This window comes from Hypanus sabinus, chromosome 8 (genome assembly GCF_030144855.1).
Source record: "Hypanus sabinus isolate sHypSab1 chromosome 8, sHypSab1.hap1, whole genome shotgun sequence".
Classification (NCBI taxonomy): Eukaryota; Metazoa; Chordata; class Chondrichthyes; order Myliobatiformes; family Dasyatidae; genus Hypanus; species Hypanus sabinus.
Window position 1 is genome coordinate 133,108,542 of NC_082713.1, and position 23,705 is coordinate 133,132,246.

The 23,705-nt window shown below is 42.2% G+C and overlaps 1 protein-coding gene across 1 annotated transcript in view; it reads left to right on the top strand.

Moving 5' to 3' along the window:
* Window positions 1-13,676: 13,676 nt before the first annotated feature.
* Window positions 13,677-23,705, top strand: part of LOC132397675 (metabotropic glutamate receptor 8-like) — a 381,459-nt gene continuing 371,430 nt past the window's right edge. The window contains exon 1 of the mRNA XM_059976443.1: window positions 13,677-14,315. Coding sequence (XP_059832426.1) covers window positions 13,677-14,315 — 639 coding nt within the window. The remainder of the gene's footprint in view (window positions 14,316-23,705) is intronic.

Genomic DNA, 23,705 nt, shown 5'->3' on the forward strand with positions numbered 1-23,705 from the left:
TTGGGTATTGAAGAGTCTGATAGCTTGGGGGAAGAAAGTGTTAGTGTTCCTCAAAAACTCCAGCTGTTCCTCAAAAACTTCTGTAAAGTTCTTTTGGTGGTATTGCTTCAGGTCTTTCAGGTGTCTACTGTAGGTGGTCCATGATTCAGCTCAATACAGCGATGTAGGAAAAATAACTGCTTGACAGAATAAAAATTTTGTTTGGACCTATAGGTTGCAGTCTTCAAAGACTCTTTTCCTTAATCTTGCATAGGCTTCACTAACAGTATTCAGGCGGTGGTTGATCTGAGTTGAATTCTGTTTTTGAGGAGAGAATGATGCCAAGTTAGGAAAAGTGGTCTATATTTTCAAGGGGGATATCATGAACGTTTATGGAAGGCTGGATAAATGGCTGATTTGGCATTGGTTGATGTGGGACCTGTGTCTTTTATATTCATAACAAGACCCAGAGCTCTACATGCCTTGGCAGAGGCATTCAGGTCTTTTTCAGAGTGTGTGGTGATAGCTTTGTCATCTACATACTAAAGCTCCATAGTGGAGGTGGTGTTGATCTTGTCCCTGGCATGAAGTGATTGTGGTTGAAAAGCCTGTTCATTCTATACTTGATTGGGATTCCCTGTGGTAGGTCTTGGCCAACGAAGATGGTAAATAGGGCGGGCGCAATGATACAGCTGTGTTTGACTCCTCACTAGACAGTGTAGGGTTCTGATTCAGCATCACTGCTGCTGAGTACTGTGGCTGACATGTCATCATGCAGTAGTGTCAGTATCATAAGTACCTTGTCAGGATAGCCACGTCTTGATAGCATATGCCAAAGAGCTTGGCAGTCTACTGTATCAAATGCCTTTGTCAAATGTATGAAAGCCAAGTACAAGGGTTGCCTTTGTACATCACATTCTTTCTGTAGCTGGCATGCTGTGAAGATCATGTCTGTGGTACCTCTAGTTGAGTGGAAACCACACTGATTCAGGGAGTACTTCTTCAGACAGCGGAAGCAGGTTGTCAATGAGGATACGTGCAAGTACTTTGCCGGTCATTGGCAGGAGGGAGATGCCTCTGTAATTGACGCAATCTGCCTGATCTCCCTTTCTGAATATGATCACTATTAGAGCATCCTTGAACTCTGAGGCCAACTGCTCCTTTTCCTTGTCCTTCAGGAGCAAGGTATGTTGTGCTGGTCCATCTTCCTTAAGGATCCCTGTTGGGATCCCGTCAGGACTAGTAGCTTTGTTGCTTTTCAGACTCCTGATGCATCATGGATCTCTTTCATTCTGGGAGAGGTTGACAAGGTTCACAGGCGTCTGGCGGATTTGGTTAGTAATTGTTGGTTCAGCAGCAATGGTGCAGTTAAGAAATTCTTAAAAGAGCTCTCTCCATCTATCGATGATATCCTTCTGATATTTTAGCAAGTTCTTCCCATCATTTGAGTCCAAAGTGACTTGGATTGTAGACTACTTTGGTAGCACTGAGCAAACCTCTTGTGTCACCAGAGTTTGCCAGTCCCTGGATTTCTAGGGCTTCCTCAGTCCAACAAGAATTCTTTAGCTCCCTCACTCTGCACTGGATATTTGTCTTGGCTCTGGAGCAAGCCTCTCTTTTGTCCTTGCTGCCAATGTCATTCTATCGGGCACAAAAGGCACAAAAGTTGTTCTGTCTCCATGTCGTTATCATCAAACCTATCCTAATGTTTTCAGGACTTGTACATAAGTATGCTTTTGAGGTATCGAGGATGGTGGATTGAAGTAGACCCCAGAGTTCTTCGATATCCTCCAGATATTCCTGTTGGAGGTTTCCCCAAATGAGGCCTGCAGGCACTGTTGGGTGGCAGTGTCAAGTAGGCTCTCAACTTCTAGTCTTGGCCTGGTCTGCTTCTAATGATCTCTTCTCTTTTTCATTAGTCTGATGGACGTAGTGGAATGAGTCTGGCAACGATCTGTCCAGCAGTCATCTGTGCCAATCATGGCCCTTGTGATGTTTATATTGCAGCTTTCCCTAGCTCAGCCAATGGCATGATCAATGAGATGCCACTGTTTAGATTGGTGGTGCTGCCAAGATGCCTTGGATTTGTTTTGCTGGTGGAAGAGAGTGTTCATGATGATAAGGTTATGCTCAGCACATATGGTGAGAACGTACTCTGTTTGAGTTGATGTTGCTGATGCTGCCTTTTCCTATTTCAAAGGTTGAAGTTTCAACTAATTCTGACATTGAAGTTCCCTAAGAGAACTTGTCTTCCTTGGGGGATGCTCAACTGCGTCACATCCAGATTAACAGTAGTCCTATATTCATACTCATGTGGGTCCAGAGATGATGCATAGGAGCTCACGATGGTTGCCATCCGGTTGTTGGCAAGCACCAAATGGATTGTCATGAAACATTCACTGATGCTTATGAGAAGTTCAGAGTTGACTGACAAGCTGGTTCTTAATTGCAAACCTAACACCACGGATCCTGGGTTCATCAGCTGCATTCCACTTTCAGACGAAGGTGTAAGCACCCTTCTCCTCCCTTGGTTGCCCTTCATTTGCCAGACCAGTTTCAGAAACAGCAACTAGGTCAAGCTGGCATCTCGTCATTTTTCCTCTTTGGTCGATCACTGGTTGCACTGTCTATCAGAGTATGCACATTACAGGCTCCAGAGGTCATGCTTCTTTGTTCCTGACCACATATGGTGATCTGGTCGGGAGGTTTCAAGGTAGACTTTTTGTTTTGGGCACCTTCTCCAGCCCCTATCCCAATTGGGGTGAGCAGAGTGGATCTAAATAGGGCTGCTCAGTTATGGGTGCAGCTGCTGAAGCGCTCGTTCCGCCTCAGTCCAAGAACCTCAGGCGGATTCAATTGCCTTCATGCTGCAACTATGATATGACTCTATATTTCTCTTCAATGCTCAAACCCACTGTCTACCCTCCAAAACCAACCTCTTCTCAGCACATAATCCAAAAGTAAGCTTTTATGGATGCTAAGAATGTGAAATAAAAGCAAGGAACTTTAAAATGGAAAGTTCAGAAGAATAGGCAGCATACGTGGAGAAGAAAGTACTGTTGATGTTTGAGCTCAATCATCTTTAGTCTGAGATAAATAGTCAACAACTAAAAATGTTAGCCTTTCTCCCCTTTGCTTGGAATCTGTCTAGATATTGTCAGACCTTTTGGCTGTCTCTGGCATATTCTGCTTTTATTTCATTTCTAATAGGGGACTGACAACATGTTACAAGCATCAGTTGAACTTCAAGATGACTGAATTAATTTTGGCAAATTAAATTGTGTATGGCAGTCTTCATGGACTGTATAAAATTATATCCAATGATTTGCATCTAATGGATCAAATAAAATAGTGTAAGATGATATGTGAAGACAGTGGAGGTGAGTCATATGGTTTACTGAATCACTTATCATCCCCATGAAAATGACAAATGTAGAGATTAGTGCAGAATTTTGCAAGACTGTCATGATACCTTTTTATAGAACAACACCAACTTGCATCTTGTCTAGTGCAGCTAGTGTTCTAAAAAAGTACCCTACAGTGTTTCAGAACAGCACTATCAAACCAAGTTTGACATGGAGCCACGTAAAAGATATAAAGACAGCTGGGTGAGTTTTAATGAGTAATTTAAAAGGGGAAAAGAGATCTGGGGAGTTTTAAGGCAAGCAGATTCAAGAGCTTAAGAGTATAGCAACCGGAGTGTCAGCAGTAGTGAGGCAATGAAAATAAGGATGTGCAAATGACCAGAATTTGAGGCACGTTTCAGAGTTGCAGCAGCAGACTAACGACGGTAAATGCTGTTGTTACTAGAGAAGTTGCTGACTCTAAAGGAAAGCATTGACAACTAAGCGGTATTGCAACTTTGATCATGTGTGACTTTAGAGAACACTAACCACAAACAGAATAAGCTAAGGGAGACTGGAGGAGATTCAAGAAAGTGCGCAAGTTTATCTGGTTCACCCTTTTGATGCATGGGGTTACCACCTGAATGCCTGAGGAGGTATAGGAAACCAACTCTCTGTAATTTAGGAAAAGCCTCTTCCTCTCTTACATCGTATCTCTGAATGGTCCATGAATTCTCGACTGCTACTTTGTTATTTTTTTGCACTATTTGTTTATAGAGATGTTATACGTTGTCCTGTACTGCAGCCCAAATCAAATTTCACATCATGTAACTCAGTGATAATAAACTGGAATCTGATATGCTTCATAAGTTGCAGAGCATGTAATGAAACGCAGCTACATTTTATGTTCCTATGTTATTGCACTCTGTCAAAAGTGTGCAATGACTTAGGAATATAAAACATTAGGAAGGAGTATATGTTTGGATCTTGGGGGGGGGGGGGCGTATACAGTCTTTCTGCTGGATTTTCCTTCCTTCTGAAATTATCAAATTGAAACCTAATATTAGGGAGTAATGATGTAAATCTCGTCCCAAGATGTTTAAAGTGGTAGTATCATTGCACAATGGACAATAAGAAAGTAGTTAAAACTTGCTACTTCAAACATTATATCATTATGCATGCAAAAGGAGGCTGTCTACGACACTATCTGTACCAGCAATTTAGCATAGCTATAAAGTTAAACTTATCCCCGCTCTAGTCCTTTAGCCCTGTCACTATTAAGGCTTTCTTTTCCAGCTCTTTGAATTTCCCACTAGATTCTGATTCCATCACGTTGTCCTATAGCTTATGCTGAATCACATCTCACTGTGCCGACAAAAACCCCTTTTCTTCTATCCTTCACATTAACTCTACGAGCTATAGTTACATATCTTTCTCCTAAATCAGAACTCCTCAGCCTTTTCAAAGAGTGCTCACAACTTCTGATTTAAGAACAATTATCATGGCTGATTAGCTTCTAGTATAGAATAACTTTGCTTGAAATAACTAATTATAAAGGAATGTATGTTACTGCACTTTCATCTGCTTAATTTGGTTTATATTAAAGCTTCATGTGGCAGAGTAAGCATTAAAACATTATCCTCTTAAATGGTCTTAAATCTACAAAATAGTTAAACTGTTAGCTGTTAAATGAATGAGATGTGCATTTCTTTCAAATGCCCCCAATTACTGAAATTGTTCTCTGCTGTTAATATTGAAGTGCAGTATCACAGGTCAGTTGTAACTTGAAAAAAGCCTTACTCATTAGAAACCCATTGTTCACGGGAGTTAAACTGTACACCGAATGAGAACCATTTTTTGATCTCACCGCAAAGGTGCAGGCAAATTGCAGTTATGTTAACCCATAGTTTGTTAGATTACAGGTTGTATTTGCAGCAAGCTCACCAAAACCAAGGCACTGTTTGAGAAGAGTACAGGAGGTAACCAGGTTAATGGAATTGCATTTCCCCAGAGGACAGTTTGTCAATCAAGAACAATCTACAATAATTGCACATTTGTTAAATTTATGCATAACATTCAGGTTTACAATGTGAAGGTGATGATCTGGAGTACAGAAAAAACACTTACCTAACAAAATGACTGCAATTACATAAGGCATAGAAATGTGGGTCCCATTAGTGTAGAACTGTTTTAAATTAAATATTCTATATTGTAATCTCGAAAGATAATGTGTACCATTAATTTATGTGTTTCAAAATTAATTTTGTCACTTAATTTTGGCTCAAATCCAAAGTTATGTTTTCAATAATTAATATCATAGATCTCCTGTTAAAGCTTTTTATTAAAAATGGATGCAGCAAATTTTTACTTTGCCGGTAGTCAACTCATAATTATATGAGATTGGAATCATTTTGAAATGTGATGGATATAATGAATTGGGAGACTGCAGACTCTTGGGGAATGCAAGTGTCTCTGAGAAGGATTAATTACAATAGCATACAATGGATATATTCTCATATACATTTTTTTAAAAGTGTGATTTTAATTTTTCTCTTTATTTAACCTAGCCAACAATAACAGATGCATGAAGCTCCTTTTAATATACAGATTATCAGCATAACTATGTTAACCATTCATATTTAACTAACTAGACATCCTTTCAAAGATCAGAGTATGAGATGATTGACAGGCGAACGCTGATGTCCTACTTTGGAATAAAGGATGTTGTCACTGGATCAGATATACTGACAGGTGCTGACATTTAGGTGATGGGCTCTTTGACATAATCTATAAACAATTGACCTTACAGTTCCCCAAACTAATATTGAAATGTAATTACATTTAATATTTGGTGATGATGGGTATAATATATACAATCTTTCTTTATCAAAATCCATATAAAATCAGGATGAGTTGTACCTCTAGCAATAGGAAAATGTATCTTGCCCACAAAAAAGGTTAGCACAGGCTCTGGTTAGTCCGAAACAACAAAAAACTAACACTGACACAGAATCACTCTTTAAAAAATGATAGCTATTAATTATGACTGGAGATCATTGCGAAAGAAATTATTTTTCATCAGTGCAGACTTGGTCATGCTGCAAGAGTTCAGTTTAATTTTGAATAATGGTGATTTATCACATAATCTGGTTCAAAAAGAAAGCCCTTCAGCTGTGGTAATTCCCTTGATATTAATGATAAAAAAAAGCCAAGATCCTATGGGCTTCCAACTTTTCCACTGAGGCAAAATAAAAGCGAGTGGGTTGGTCCTGAGGGTTAATCTTAAGATGAAGAATATCACTGATGTACAACTGAGCTAACAATTGATGAATGGAAAGATGCTGGTGTTAATCTGTCAACACTTTAATGCTTAAACATATTCCAAGTAAGGAGGTTGATGGAGAATTTAGAATTCATTGAGGGATTTGAAATAGCTGCATTGGTCCAGATTTTGTAGAGAATAACAAATGATTGGTGACAGCCATCCATAACAGTCACACTGGCCCACAGACTTTCTTTGAGTTATTGCATGAGGATCTAAAGTGATTAGAAACACAGCTAGGTGAAGCATCCTGCATAGGCGACCTGGGACTTACAGGAACAGGAAAAGCATCTGTGTAACCCCATAACTATTCATGCTGAGGAAGCCTTACTGAACAGAATGATAGAAATCGGGAAATGTGTGTTTGAATATTCATTTTCATGCCAAATTATGTAACACAAGTAAGTTGAAGTGGAAGAATCATTATGAGGTTAAGAAAAAGACAGATAATAGAGGTACAGAAAGCAAATTAAATATTATTTTAAATTTTAAGGTAATCAAAATGGCATGTTGTGTTTCAAATGATTGATTTTTAGTGTTAGTGTGGTCATTTAGCATTAATTAAGATATAATACTATAAAATAGTATTTAAGGAGGAACAAACAAATTTCAGCTCTTTCAGGAATACATAGAGGGTGTTCAGTAGGTAAATGATTTACCTTTCTGGCCTGCCTGTTTAAAACTGCCAAGTTCCTTCATACGGGACTATTCCAATGAAACTTCTGTAAAAGCAGAAGCTACCTATTTACATGTTTAACTGCATATCTGCAGTGACTGAATTTGATCTCTCTCTAATAATAATAACTTAATCATTAGCTATATCACCCAGACTGTTGTTTCTGAATGGAATGAGTTCATTTTGATTCCATTTTTTTTTTTGCTCCTATAATTTCTGTGGCTGTGGGTTCCAGAAAATGCACTTGATGACAGTTCTCCCTTTAATTTGTTTCTGTAGAAAAATGCTCAAAGAGGAATATTACATTATTTATTCTGAGGCAGTGCAGAACTAATGATCGGATGTGCATATACATTAAAACGTTGGCTCACACCAGCACTGCAGTTGTGGTGTAAATGCAGTCTAAATTTGAGGTCAAAGGCTCAATCCGACAAAACACAAAGCAGAGAGATTTTTTTTGTCTCCTTCCTCCTTTATTTCAGAGCACTTAAGACCTTCACTCCCAATTGACTCCCATGTTTGGATTTGGTTTAAAGTTGTATTGACTTATTGAGAGAAGTTTGAATTGGCCATTAATCACTCAAACCTGCTGAGTCCAAACCATAGTCAAACTGCTGTAGGAAAGCAGCTGATAGACATCAACTGACTACACTACAGGTAATAAGGAGAAATTAAATTGGAGTTCTTTTTATACCATTTTATGGATTTCCTAGTTAGCATGGAAAATATATCAGCCACTTGGTTATGGTTCATAGGAAAGGGCTTTAATCCCCTTAAGACCCTTCTGTCAGCATAAGGTAATAGAATAAAACCAGCAATTTATCTTTTTGTTATTGAGATTATTTCTCTGTAAAGTGACAGCCAGGTTATTGAGAGCACCATTCAATGGATTTCTGTGCATTTGTACTCTGCTGCATCTGCTTCTGATTTTGCCATGCAAAACGAAGAAGGATTACAACCCATCGGAGAATCTGCAGCATTTCAAAAATGATCAGTTTCTGTCACCATATTTTTTCTTTCAAATTTCAACAAAGGCTCTTTTTTTCTCTTTTACCCTTTAAAACATGAATTACAGCATGCTAAAATCGAGGGAACTATTACAAGGCCTCATCCTGGGGCTTATCGCAGCTTGTGCTCCTCGAAGCTGGAGGGTTGACCCAACAAATGGAGCAAAGATATTTGGAAGCAGCAGATTGGAATCAATATTAAATTCTTTCTGGGATATGTGGGCATCAGTCATAATCTTTAAGAAGGGTTCTTTTTTATTGGGGGGTTCACCCTATCTCCATTCAAAAACCAGAAGAACTAGTCGGTTACGACTAGTACATGGCAAAATTTTGGATCAGAAGGAAAATCTCAAGGAAATGCAGGAACAATGCTATTGCTTCAATATATTAAAACAGCCACAAAGCTCCAAGATCCTTAATTAGGATCCTTTTATGTTTTATCTTTTGGGATCTTTACTCTCAGCATCAAAGGGAGGTATGAAGCATCCTAGCTGCCAAGGTTTGTTATTCTGCTTGGAATACCATGGTCCTGACTCCAGAGAGAAAAAAGAATGCAGAGGTGGCCACAGACTCCTGCAAGTGTGATCCAGCACCTTCCCTCCCAGTCACCAGGCCCGACTCCTTTTGTTGTCTCATTGGACAGAGAGTGCAGGAGTTCATGAATCTTTCTGTCACCAAGGTTGAGACTATTTGAAATGTTAACTGCCTTCTTTTAACCCACTTATGTCCCTATCAACTTTCTCTTGTTGTGTGCCCATTTTTCTATGTATCTTTTCTGAACTTAATCTGCCCTTGCACCTCAGCTCGAGGTAGCTTGGCTTGCTTTTCACTAACCATCTAATCACCAGAATTTTCTCCACTGCTCTGGTATTTCTGACAATATAAATAGATTCTCTTCTTCCTCATTGCCTCTCCATCTTGGCAAGAAAGATCACATGACTTCACTTTTCTCTCCATAACCCTCAATGAGTTGTCACTTTAATTCATGGTGTTCTTTTCCTGCACCCATTTTGGAATCTTCCTATTAACTTTGTGACTTGATAGTATATCACTAAAATTTTTCTGTTATACTTGGAAACACCATCTTCTGTAATGATGATAATTAAAGAATGTTTATCATCTTTCATAACCTGTTATTAGCTTTAGACATGATCACTCTCTTTTTCTCTATCCTATTGTCTGTCACAGTGCCCTTGCATGGTCCTACACTAATCTATCCAAACATATCCACAGACTCTCTATTGATGGCCATCTCCCTACCTTTCAATCTTACCTCTGGAGTTCCAAAGAATCGCCCTTCAGATGCTTCCCTCTCCCACACCTATATGATCCTAGAATTGCAGAAGTTCATTTCCAAGGAAAACCACCTCTTTATTTGTGTAGTGGTTGGGGGTGGGGGGGGGGGACATTCCCATGGGATTTCCAATCCCTCTGGTTTTCCAATGGCAGGTTGGATTTTTTTTAAAGTAGACTAATTAGGGATAGTGTCACGGCTGTAGAATAGGAGGAAGTCATGGAGGGAAGGTCTAATGAGTCAGTGTGGGTGGAAGTCAGTAACAGGAAAGGGGCAATAACTCTACTGGGTAAACACAAAGTGTGCTGCAGCTGCTGTGGTCAAATCAAGATGTACAAACAAGTTGGATGAACTCAGCAGGTCGGGCAGCATCTGTTGAAAGGAGCTCCTTTCAAGGATGCTGCCCGCCCTGCTGAACTCTACTGGGTGTTTTTTTATAGACCCCCCGATAGTAACAGGGATAACAAGGAGCAGATGGGGAGGCAGATACAGGAATGGTGCAATAGTAATAGGGCTGTTGTGGTGGGAGATTTTTAACTTTCCTAATATTGATTGGCATCTCCTTAGCGCAAAGGGTTTAGATCGGGTGGAGTTTGTTAGATGTATTCAGGAAGGTTTCCTGACGCAATATGTAGATAAGCCAACTAGGAGAGAAGTTGTGCTTGATCTGGTATTGGAAAATGAACTTGGTCAAATGTCAGATCTCTCGGTGAGAGAGCGTTTTGGAGGTAGTGACCACAACCCTATCTCTTTCACCGTAGCACTGGAGAGGGACAGGAATCGACTGTTTGGGAAAACACTTAATTGGGGTGGGGGAAGTATGATGCTATTAGGCAAGAACTTGGGAGCATAATTGGGGAGCAGATGTTCTCAGGGAAATACATGGTAGAAATGTGGCAAATATCTAGGGAACATTTGCATGGAGTTCTGCATAGGTACATTCCATTGAGGCAGGGAAAGGATGGCAGAGTTAAAGAACCATGGTGTACAAAGGATGTAGAAAATGTCGTTAAAAAGAAAATCTTATGAAAGGTTCAAGAAACCAGGTATTGTTAGAGCTCTAGAAAATTACAAAATTGCCAGGAAGGAACTCAAGAATGGAATTAGGAGAGCCAGTAGGGGCCATGAGAAGACCTTGGTGAGCAGGATTAAGGAAAACCCCAAGGTATTCTACAAGTATGTGAAGAGCAAGAGGATGAGCCGTGTGAGAATAGGGCCAATCAGGTGTGATTGTGGAAACGTGTGCACAGAGTCGGAGGAGGTAGCGGAGGTACTTAATGAATACTTTGATTCAGTATTCACCATGGAAAAAGACATTTGCATTTGTGGGGATGACTTACAGTGGACTGAAACACTTGAGAATGTAGACATTAAGAAAGAGGATGTGCTGGAGCTTTTGAAAAGCATTAAGTTAGGTAAGTCACTGGGACCAAATGAGATATACCCCAGCTACTGTGGGAAGTGAGGGAGGAAATTGTTAAGCCTCTTGTGATGATCTTTGCATCAGCAATAGGGAAGGGAGAAGTACTGGAGGATTGGAGGGTTGCAAATGTTGTTCCATTGTTCAAGAAAGGGAGTTGAGATAACCCAGGAAATTATAGACCAGTGAGTCTGACTTCAGTGGTGGGCAAATTGTTGAAGCTCCTGAGAGACAGAGTTTATGAGCATTTGGAGAGACGTAATCTGATTAGGAATAGTCAGCATGGCTTTGTCAAGGGCAGGTCATGCCTTACAAGCCTGAGTTATTTGAGGATGTAACAAAACAAATTGATGGTAGAACAGTGAATGTGGTGTATATGGATTTCAGTAAGGAATTAGATGAGGTTCCCCATTCAAGGCTCCTTCTGAAAGTAAGGAAGCATAGGATCCAAAGAGACCTTGCTTTTTGGATCCAGAATTGGCTTGCCAACAGAAGGCAAAGGGTAGTTGTAGATGGTTCATATTCTGCATGGAGGTCAGTGATCAGTGGTGTTCAGCGGGGATCTGTTCTGGGAGCCCTACTCCTTGTGATCTTAATAAATGACCTGGATGAAGAAGTAGAAGGGTAGGTTAGTAAGTTTACTGATGACAGAAAGGTTGGGGGTGTTCTGGATAGTCTGGAGGGTTGTCAAGAGTTACAGTGGGACATTGATAGGATGCAGAACTGGGCTGGGAAGTGGCAGATGGGCTTCAATCCAGATAATTATGAAGTGGTTCATTTTGGTAGGTCAAATTTGAAGAATATAATATAAATGGTAAGATTCTTGGCAGTTCGGAGGATTTTAGAGATCTTGGGGTCCATGTCGATGGGACACTCAAAGCTGCTGTGCAGGCTGAGGTGTTGCTAAGAAGGCATACGGTGCATTGGCATTCATCAACCATGGGATTGAGTTCAAGAGCTGTGAGGTAATATTACAGCTATATGGGACCTTGGTCGGACCCCACTTGGAGTACTGTGCTCATTTCCTCACTACAGAAAGGATGTGGATACTATAGACAGATTGCAGAGGGGATTTACGAAGATGTTGCCAGGATTGGAGGGTGTACCTTATGAGAATAGGTTGAGTGAACTTGATCTTTTCTCCTTGGAGCGACGGAGGGAGAGAGGTGACCTGATAGAGGTGTATAAGATTATGAGGGGCATTGACCGTGTGGATAGCCAAAGGCTTTTTTCCCAGGGCTGAAATGGCTAACACGAGGGAGCATAGTTTTAAGGTGCCTGGAAATCGGTACCGAGAGGATGTTGTGGGTAAGTTTTTCCACATAAGAGTGGTGGGTGCGTGCAAAGCACGGCCGGGGTTGGTGGTGGAGGCGGATACAATAGGATATTTTAAGAGCCTCTTAGGTATTTACATGGAGCTTAGAAAAACAGAGGGCTATGCGCTAGGGAAATTCTAGGCAGTTTCCAGAGCAGATTACATGGCCGTCACAACATTGTGGGCCGAAGAGCCTGTTTGCTCTATGAAGAGGGATGATACAGTCGAACAGGGTAAGAGCATGAGAAGCTTTCTTTGGGATATTGACACAGGGCAACAAACAAAAACTCTCTCAATGGCTGGGTGGGGATCTGAAGTAAAAACTATGGGTAACAACATTCAAGAAGAGATTACTCAGCCCTTCGACCCTGCTTCACCATTTAGTTAGATCGGAAACAGGCAGAAGGCGTTCAGCCACAACTAGCCAAACATTGAATTTTCACGAGTATCTCGGAATCTTGATCTTCCTCACGTCCTCCATCGGCGGTCGCTGAACTACTTCCACATTTCCCCGCAATTTCAAGTTTCCAATGCCCACGGTATTTTTTTTTCTTGCCTTAAGCCTCTCAGTTATTTGGAGTTGCTGCCTGTTGTTGGGGAGCGGGGACCGTTGAGTGAGGTGGGGGTGGGGGGAGAGAACTTTGAGGACGAAAGCCTCTGAGGGGAGCTTCACCTCTTGCAGAGTATCTCCTCCGTGAGGCGTCGGGGGGCGGGGGGGGGGGAGCACCAGATCCTTGACCGGGGGGTGGGGAGAGACAGCCCGTCTCCAGATGTCCACGAGCGCCCGAACACCCCAAGCGCTTGTGCTGAGAAAAGCCTTTAAATAGGGAACCGGTGGAGCGGGGAAACAAAATGAAGGGGTGGGAGAAAATAAGGGTTGAGATGGAGATTATTATGCACGTGTGAAGATGTTCAGCATTCGGGAGTGCTGAGTGCTGGTTACTGGCACAGACCTGGGAGAGGGGTCAGATCCGTCCCAGATACTTTCCCCGGAGCTTACGTGAGTCAGGTGCTGGGACATTGAATCAAAGCCAGCAGCTAAAGAAAGCGGCGAACTGTTTGTTGGTTTAGCTGACGATTTGTGCTCATTTATTGATTTGGTTTCCTGGTCGTACATCAACAGGGCGCCGTGCGGAGCCACCTCTTCTTCGTCTTTGCAAAGGATTCTGACGCCGGAAAGCTGGGGGCAGCGCTGAGTTCTCAGTGAGGCAGAGGCTCTCCGTTCTCCCTCCTGGCGTCCCGGGAGGGTGAGGGTCGGCAGCGATGTGGCAGATGCCGGGCACAGACGTGATCAAAAAATCCACGGGAGCCTCCAGCCGATGTCCCGTCCAGTCAGGCTGCAGTCGCCTCCCCTCCTGCTAACCCTTACATCGCCGGGGCAGCCGAGCCTTGATGCGCCTGGTCCAAGTCTCCCAGCCCGTTCCGAGGAAAGCAGCAGAGCAGGGAGCGGCAGCATGAAGCCGCGGGAGATCCAAGCTTCTTGCCGACGCTGGCTCCTCGCCGCCAAGTGTTGCTGGCTCCTGGCAGTGATGCAGAAAAGCCAAGCCCAGGAACATGCCCATTCCATCCGGCTGGAAGGCGACCTCATCCTCGGGGGTCTCTTCCCAGTCCACGCCCGGGGGTCGTCAGGGACCGCTTGCGGCGAGATCAAGAAGGAGAAGGGTATTCACAGGATGGAAGCCATGCTACACGCCGTGGACCAACTCAACCGCGACCCTGACATCCTGACCAACATCACTCTAGGCGTCCGCATCCTGGACACCTGCTCCAGGGACACTTACGCCTTGGAGCAGTCTCTGACTTTCGTCCAAGCCCTAATCGAGAAGGACGCCACCGACGTGAGATGTGCCAGCGGTGAGCCCCCCATTATCGCCAAACCCGATAAGATCGTGGGAGTTATAGGTGCCTCTGGAAGTTCCGTCTCCATTATGGTCGCCAACATCCTAAGACTTTTTAAGGTAAGCGCATTATCAAATAATAAATCTGGGCTTCTCGTGGGGTCATTGGCTCTGTTCCGTGAAAAGGCTGATGGTCGCCAATTTATTGTATTCTCGCCTTAACTAAAATGTTCTGTTTAATGTTTGGAAGTTCGGCGCGCCATGGGGGAGATGGGGGTCACAGTGAAAGGGATTGAATTCGGCCGATGAAGCAGGAGAAATTTCCCGGGGAGCGCGAAAGGACCCTCTGGATGGTTGTTCACATTGCTTTTGAACGTGCTGCGTTCTGTCAAGAATCCGACGGGGGAGATTCATAGGTCGCTTTGACTGAATCCGTGGGGCATTCTGGAAGGCGTGGGAAAGGGGAAATGAGAGCGGGTGTGAAGGAACGTATGGAGAAAATAACTTAACACGCAGCAACTATCCCAGAACATCAGTCATAGAATGAGATTATGTATAAACTTCCAGCACGACACTATGGCCATGTAGGTTGTCGAAGAACACGGCACCCTTGCTTTAAGTGGAGTTTGGCCGGGAGATACTTCTAATAGATTTGGCTGTTGTTCTTGCAAATAAAGGTAGATATTGTTAGTATTCTGTATTTTAATAAATAAGTTGTTATTCATGCCATGCAATGAAAGGGACGGTGACGGCCAGACGAGCAGTTTGAAGGCGGTGTACTATTGTTCACAAGAAATGTAAAGTTGAAAGCCTCGTGGTTCGGCTCTTGAGCTTCTAACGCTGCCCGGGATCGGAGTGTGGTCGGTCCTGCAGCATTACACAATCTCCAAACGCTAACAACATTCTGTTCTCAAAAGTTACGGCAGAGGTTGAGATCCAGTGGTATTAAAGCAAAGTTTGCTTGCGCAGTTTCCCAGAGCCCAATGATTTTACTGTGGGCAACGTTAAGTACAAACTGGAAAAACTGTGTAGTGTAAGGGCACCGAGATAGAATGTTTCGCAGCGCTTCCTTGCTCCAGTTCCCTTCCATGTTTCGTGTCTCTGTTACCCACTGCAGTGCCAGCGGGACAAGTCGATAATTATTTGGGTCAGCTAGTACGAATAAAACGGAGCTTCTGTTGGCAAAATGGTGTGTGGACGGGGCAATGGTGAATGGGACGGGGGCAGCGGCTCTGGTGGTTCAGCTGTTTGGATAATTCACGTGCAAAACATTATAAAGTCATTATGCTGTGACTGCAGAGAGCGCATACTATGAAGGATTGATGTCAGGGTGTAATTAGACTCGAAGCGTACGCGGAGTAGTTAATCACAAACTCGGTAGTACACTGAGCTTCTGAATGGGTTAACCATAGCTGATAGTTGATACCGTATTCATGTCATTGGCACTGCATATTGCAAGGCGTGTGAAGCCTGATGGTTGAAGAATCCATTTGTATGCGGGAGCTAACACCACCTAACACGCCTTACAACATTTTCATCATTAACTGTGACAAAATGCAATCTGTTCATGAATCTGATACAAAGAATCCGGCTCTCTCAGACCCGCACGAGAGAGAAAAACAACTCAAGCCACGGGATGAACTTTAGCCTGATTTGGGACAGCCCAGTCCTGTATCGCTTTCCAAGCTGTTTGGATACCAACACGCCATTTCTGCTATCTAGGATATAATCTCAACAAATGCAATTTACACAATCTAAAAGCGAATAAGATTCCGCGGTGCACAACAAAGTAAAAGGACCCTCTAAACATATTATGGGGTAGTATTTAACAAAGGGGAAATCTTTGACGGGAGTTTGTGGGAATTGCTAGCTGAAATAATACCCACACCATAAATGCCTTTAGGAAATATTTCCCGTTTGTCGAGTTGTCCATGGATAGAAAATGGTCATGCTTCAGAGAATGACTGGTAAGAAAAAAATCATCTTTTTATATGGAATGTATTCATGCAGAAATTCTGACTCTGATAGTCTAAGTAATAATATCATGGATATGATAGAACATGGATGGAAAAGCAGGAATGCTAACCGTCAGGTCAATCTCTCCAGCTCCTGAACGTACTAAATTTGTAAGACAAGCGAGAGGACCTCCAGGAGGCACTCTTGCATCATCAGGGTTATACCTGGTGAGAAACCTAGACTTGTTACTGATTTTTGGCTAAAGTCCTGCGGGAAAAAAATAGTAAGCAGAGAGCCATTGCTTTTCCACAGGTTGAAGGGAAAACAGAGAACAATTCTTTCTTACCTGCTTTTTTAAGTTTCAGTTTGGCGGAGTATTGGCTTAGGGGAAGGTATTTGCACATATCTTAGGGAATTATAAGAAACATATTGTTGGTAGACTCTCAATTATTGTCCTTTCCTAATGGACCACAGAAAGAAGTGATTCAACAAAATGGTTTGCTTGGTCATTTCTGAACGGGGTCAACAAGAATGTACAACTAATCCCCTGTAGCCCTCAGCGAGCCTTAGTGCCATATTTCATTTTATGAATATTAACCACCCTGGTCATAGTTATGTTATCACTTTCTTTCTTAAAATTTCTTTTTCAAACAATTCAAATGTCCAAACTTTTATCATGGAGTTGAATTTGCAGTCTCTCGACCTTTAGTTCAAAATAATATAACAGTATGTGACACACTGTGATTTCAAACAAAATGAAGACAAAAACTTGCTAATGAACACGTCGAACTTTAGCTATTTCTCAGCAAGCACCAATTCTGACTATTTTTATTTGTTACATTTGCATTTCAAATATCATATAACTTCTGTCTAAAATATTAGTTTAAAACATGGTGCTATTGAAAACAAAATATGGCTTTTCAAAAGTAAATCTATCTTGTGAGCATACATCTAGTTGCTGGGAAAATACGTAAGAATGATTATACTTTGGCTAACATAAGGTTCAAGATTGATTATTGTCATTCTTCAGGACACAAGTGCACAATGTGGATCTGATGCAGTATAAAAACAGAAAAAAAAATATATATAAACCTTTAAAAACAATTTACAAATAACTTGCATAGACTAATCATATGTACTGTCCATAAAGGGATACTAGGTGAGGTGTATTAAGTGGTGGTAGGGGTTGGTGGAGTGGGGTTTTGAGCCTAGTGGTCCTGGCATTGATGCTTCGTAGACTCTTGCCCGATGGGAGTGGGGCACAAACAGAGTGGGTGGGATTCTTTATGATATGGCTGGCCTTTTCCTGGCACTCTTCTGTATAAATGTATGTGATTTGTTTTAGGAGAAATAAATGATCAGATTTGCTTTGCAAGCAAACTTTGAGTTTATACACGTAGGAGCCCACAGAATGTCACTGGTTGTGTAATGAAAGCATGGAAGTAGCCACAGAGAACAACTTTCAATGTGACACTGTACCATATTACTTTTCCTGCTCCTAAAAGTGAGTCCTCAATTAACAAATGCAGTCTCCCTGTCCTTCAGGTTTCATCATTTCTGATTAGTTTACTGTCATATACACAGGGTGCAATGAAATTTCTTGTTTGCATGAACCTCAAAGTAAATAGTGTGCATGGTAATACTGAAAACAACAATAAATACAGCGGTGAGCACTATACAATAGAATGGTGCCAAGTGTGGTGCTGTAAACAGGAATGCCAATTCACGGTAGAGGTAGAATGAAGGCTGTGAGAGTTTGGCAGCACCACCAGGAAGGGGATGTGAAAGAGGTGTTGGCTCAATTATCTGCCATCATGCCATTAAGAAAATGGAATCTTTCTTCATCTGATGATGATTCCTGTCATGAAATCGCCACCTTTCTTCACCTTTCCCTCTGCAGATGTTCACACCATCTTAAAAGTTTCTCCCATCAGACAGTTAGCTGATCGATCATTTTAGTTACTACCCTCCCCACCTCACACCTTCTGCTTCTGCCACTTCACTATGAACACTTTAAACCACTTTTTGTAATATTGCAAATACATGCTGCCATCTATGCGTTTATACACATTTTATTCCATATCTGTACTGCTAACTTTATTTTTATCTCATTCTTTATTCTGTTCAATTATTGAATATTATAGTTTCTTGTTGCACGTAGCACAGATACACCACAGTAATTTCCTTATACATGTAAATATATGTGGTGAATACGTTGATGTCTAACTAGAGAAAGACTCGGGAAGAGTGTTGAGCGAACATTTCTTCCTAGACCTTAGCAATGAATATACATGCACCATTTGCTGTTAAGAAAAACCTTGCCTACAGAAATCTGTTGCCTGGTATAACTAAACCTGCAATCTTGGAGAAAGACAAGGGTAGCAATGCCACTGGATGTCAGGGAAAACAATGGAAATAAACCTAAGAGTATTGGGCTCCTTCTGAGGTACAGCTTGAGGTATTTAATTCTTTTGCAGTTTGCTATAAAGGTTAATGAGTTTCTGTTAAAAGAAAACTAACTCCATTTTCCTTGTCAGGGAATAGCAGGTGCATACAGTCAGTATATTGCTTCAATGGGATTGCAAGTTTTCACTGTGCCATTGACAGCTTCTACATGGCATTGAAACACTGCATAACAATTGAGCCACGTATGGAAACCAAAAAGAATTCTCGGCCTCTCACTGACACACAATCACGCTTTCTGCCCAGTAAACTGGCACTGGTCAGGATTTTTGTGTTCTGCAGTAATTTATGGTGCCTGCTGAAGTTGAGCCAATTTAACGAACCAAACAGTGGGCTTTCACTCTGACAACTTGAATGTTACACGTGGAGTGACTGCAGAGAAAGAGACAGTAGAGAAGGAGAATGGTGAGGAGGGGACAAGCTGGATAGCTCTTGCCTGCCAGATGTAACACCCAACTGTGATTCCAGTAACCAGAGCTAGAAATTAACTGTCTCTGTCCATCAGTTGGCCAGAGTGGTACAGCAATAAAAGCTGACACCAAATAACCACCAGATGAAGTGACACTTCTCCTTCAAGACTGTCAGGATCATCTATGTATCGATTGCTCCCACGACAGTCTTCTCTACATTGCTGAGAGTCAACAGGGATCAGAATCAGAATGAGAATCAGATTTAATATCACTGGCACATGTCATGAAATTTTTTAACTTTACGTCAGCAGTACAAAGAAATACATGATAAATAAAGATAGCAAAAAAAACTGAATTACATTATAGTTGTGTCTATTGAATTTTTAAGCTAAAAGAAGTTGTGGAAAATAACAGGAATAAAAAAGTAGTGAGGTAGTGTTTATGGATTCAATGTCCATTTAATAACCATATCTAATTTAATAACCATTTCCAATCCAGATTAGATATGGCAGATGGCAGAGGGGAAGAAGCTTTTCCTTCAGGCTTCTGTATCTCATTCCTGATGGTAACAGTGTGAAGGGAGCATGTCCTGGGTGGTGGGGATCCTTAATAATGAACATCGCCTTCCTCGGGCACTGCTCCTTGGACATATCTTGGATACAATGGAAGCTGGTACCCATGATAGAGATGACTAATTTTACAAGTGAAACCCCCTGGTTTCCTTGGCTGTGTAAGTTGAGGGAAGACAACTTCCGGCCCTGCCAAACTTGTGAGATTGAGGCACTCTCCCACCCCAAACCCCGGTTTGTGCGGATGCTGTGTATTTTGCTACCATGTTACAAATTAGTGCCGCAAAATAGCGGACAGTACACCACATATGATTAAGATTATGAATCTTAATTTGACTAATGGGTTAATAAAGAAAAGAACAAAAAAATGGACCCATTCCATTGAAGCAATCAAACGTGCACAAGCTGAAACTTGAAACTTCTCCATAGCAGTCACTGATCCTCAATCGATCTCGCCCCCGCTTTGTTGAATCACAGTCCCGCTCCTGGTTGAATCCTATGAGTGCTTCTCTCCTGCATCTTCTCTCTTCATCTCTTCTTGGACAAAAGCCCCAAACCCAGCTTTAGCGTCCCTCAACCAGAGAAACCTCCCCTTAATTTGATCATCCTAATTGGATGGCACACATTTCTCCTCATCTCTTATCTTCAACAATAACCCAAACAAACTGAAAACAGAACAGACTGCTGTACAGAGCTGCCAAAATGAAATACATACACCATAACAGTGAAAATATGAACCAGGGCATTGCACAAGTTTCTGCAACTTATTTTGATCTTGTGCAGTAGCACCCTCCCCAACTCCCCATACACTCTTTACTTCTGATCTCTCTATGACGATTGGTTTGTGTTCCCTCATCTTACCTTTCCTGAAGATCACAATCAGCTCTTTGGTCTTGTTGATGCTGAGTGCAAATTTGCTGCTGCAACACCATTCAACTAACTGATATATCTTGCTCCTGTTTGTCCTTCTGTCGCCAAATGAAATTCTGACAGCAATGGTTATATCATCAGCAAATTTATAGATGCAGATTGAACTATGCCTGGCCACATAGTGATAGGTTTAGAGAGAGTAGAGCAGTGGGTTAAGTGCACATCCCTGTGGAGTGCCAGTGTTAATTGACAGCAAGGTGGAGATGTTATTTCCAATCCAGATTAGATATGGCAAAAGTTATTTCTCATGGTAGGGGTCTAGGACAAGAGGGCATGACTTCAGGATTGAAGGACGTCCTTTTAGAGCTGAGATGCGGAGAAATTACTTTAGTCAGAGGGTGGTAAATCTGAGGAATTTGTGGCCATGAGCGGCTCTGGAGGCCAAATCATTGGGTGCATTTAAGGCAGAGATAGATAGGTTCTTGATTAGCCAGGGCATCAAAGTGTTTGGGGTGAAAGCAGGGGACTGGGGATGACTGGATGAAGTGGATCAGCCCATGATTGAATGGTGGAGCAGACTCAATGGGCCAAATGGCCTACTTTCCTATATCTTTTGGTCTTATAATCTACACAGCTTGTGATCTTCTGGTTAGGAAGTTGAGGATCCAGAGGGACTGAGGTCTAGGTTCTGTTGCTTTTTGATCAGGACTGAAGGAATGCTGGTGTGAAATGCTGAGCTATAGTCAATAAACAGCATCCTGACATAGATATTTGCTTTGTCCAGGTGATCCAAGGCTGCGTGGAGAGCCATTGAGATTGCATTTGCTGTAGACCTATTTGGGCGATAGGCAAATCGCAGTGCGACCATGTCCTCCCTGAGACAGGTGTTGATTCTAGCCACGACCAACCTCTCAAAGCATTTCATCACCATAGATATGTGTGCTACTGGATAATAGTCATTGAGGCTGCTCTTCTTGGGCACAGGTATAAGTAATTGTTGCCCTTTTGAAGCAGGTAGGAACTTCTGACTGTAGCAGATTGGGGTGGGGGGGAGCTTTTTGCCCTGTCTGCCGCTAAAGCAGGATTGCCTGGTGGCTGACCATTTCAGTTCATCTTCTCATTCCCAACCTGATATGCTCATCCATGGCTTACACTACTGCCATGATGAAGCAAACTCAGATTGGAGGAGCAATAATTCATATTCCATCTGGATAGCCTCCAACCTGATGGCATGAATATACTTTTCTATAACTTGCAGTAATTTCTCACTATTACTCTCTATTTCTATCCCCTATTTTAGTTACCCTCTCACCGCTTCTCTTCTCCTCATCTGCCCAACACCTCCCCCTGGTTCCCAACCTCCTTACCCCTCTCCCATGGTCTACCATCCTCTCCTATTGGATTCCTTCTTCTTCAAACCCTTACCTCTTCCACCTATCTTCTCCCAGCCTCTTACTTCATGCCCCCTTCCCCCATCCACCCATTTTCCCCTCATCTGATCTCACCTATCACCTGCAAGCTTGTATTTCTTCCCCTCCCTCACAGTGCTGTTCTGATTTCAGCTCCTTTACTTTCCACTCCCAATGAAGAATCTCGGTCCTAAACATCAGTTGTATCACCAGCCACAACCATCTTGAGGTAGCATCTATGGAGAGAAGAAACAGTTGACGTTTTGGGATGAGACCATAAGACATAGCAGCAGAATTAGGCCATTTGGCCCATTGAGTCTGTTCCATCATTCAATCATGGCTGATCCTTTTTTTCCCTCCTCAACCCCAGTTCCTGGCCTTCTCCCCATAACCTTTGATGCCATGTCCAATCAAGAACCTATCAATCTCTGCCTTAAATACACCAAATGACTTTGCCTTCTCAGCTGCATGTGCTGACAAATTCCACAAATTCACCACCCTCTGGCTAAAGAAGTTTCTCCGTATCTGTTTTGAATGGACACCCTTCTATTCTGAGGCTGTGTCCTTGACGCTCCCACCATGGGAAACATCCTTTCCACATCTACTGTGTCTAGGCCTTTCATCATTTGAAAGGTTTCAGTGAGATACCCTCTCATCCTTCTAAATTCCAGTGAGTAAAGACCCAGATCCATCAAATGTTCCTCATATGATAACCCTTTCATTTCTGGAATCATCCTTGTGAACCTGCTCTGGACCCTCTCCAATGCCAGCACATCTTTTCGAAGATGAAGGGCCCTAAACTGTACACAATTCTCAAGGTGAGGCCTCATCAATGCCTTATAAAGCCTCAGCATCACATCCCTGCTCTTGTATTCTAGACCTCTTGAAATTAATGCCAACATGTATTTGCCTTCATCAACACCGACTCAACCTGCAAGTCATCTTTTAGGGCGTTCTGCGCAAAGACTCACATGTCCCTTTGCATCTCAGACTTTTGGATTTTCTCCCCTTTTAGAAAATGGTCACGCAGTTTTATTTCTACTACCAAAGTGCATGACCGTGCATTTTCCAACATTGTATTTCATTTGCCACTTTCTTGCCCATTCTCCTAATCTGTTCAAGTCCTTCTGCATCCTCCCTGTTTCCTCAACACTACCTGCCACTCCACCAATCTTCATATCATCTGCAAACTAGGCTACAAAGCTACTTATTCTGTCATCTAAATCATTTATATACAGCATAAAAAGAAGTGGTCCCAACACCGATCCCTGCAGAAGACCACTAGTCACTGGCAGTCAACCAGACAAGGATCCTTTTATTCCCACTTGCTGACTTCTTCCAATCAGCCATACTCTAACTACGCCAGTAACTTTCCTGTAATACCACGGGCTCTTAATTTGCTAAGCAGCCTCATGTGTGGCACCTTGTCAAAGGCCTCCTGAAAATCCAAATATACAACATCCACTGCATCCCCTGTATCTATACTGCTTGTAATCTCCTCAAAGAATTCCAGCAGGTTTGTCAGGCAGGATTTTCCCTGAAGGAAATCATGCTGACTTTGTCCTATCTTGTCCTGTGTCACCAAGTACTCCTTCACCTCGTCTTTAACAATTGACTCTAACATCTTCCCAACCACTGAGGACAGGCTAACTGGTCTATAATTTAATTCTGCTGCCTTCCTCCTTTCTTAAAGACTAGAATGACATTTACAATTTTCCAGCCCTCTGGCACCATGCCAGAGTCCAATGATTTTTACATAGAACATAGTACAGTACAACATATTATAGGCCCTTTGGCCCACAATGTTGTGCTGACCCTCAAACCCTGCCTCCC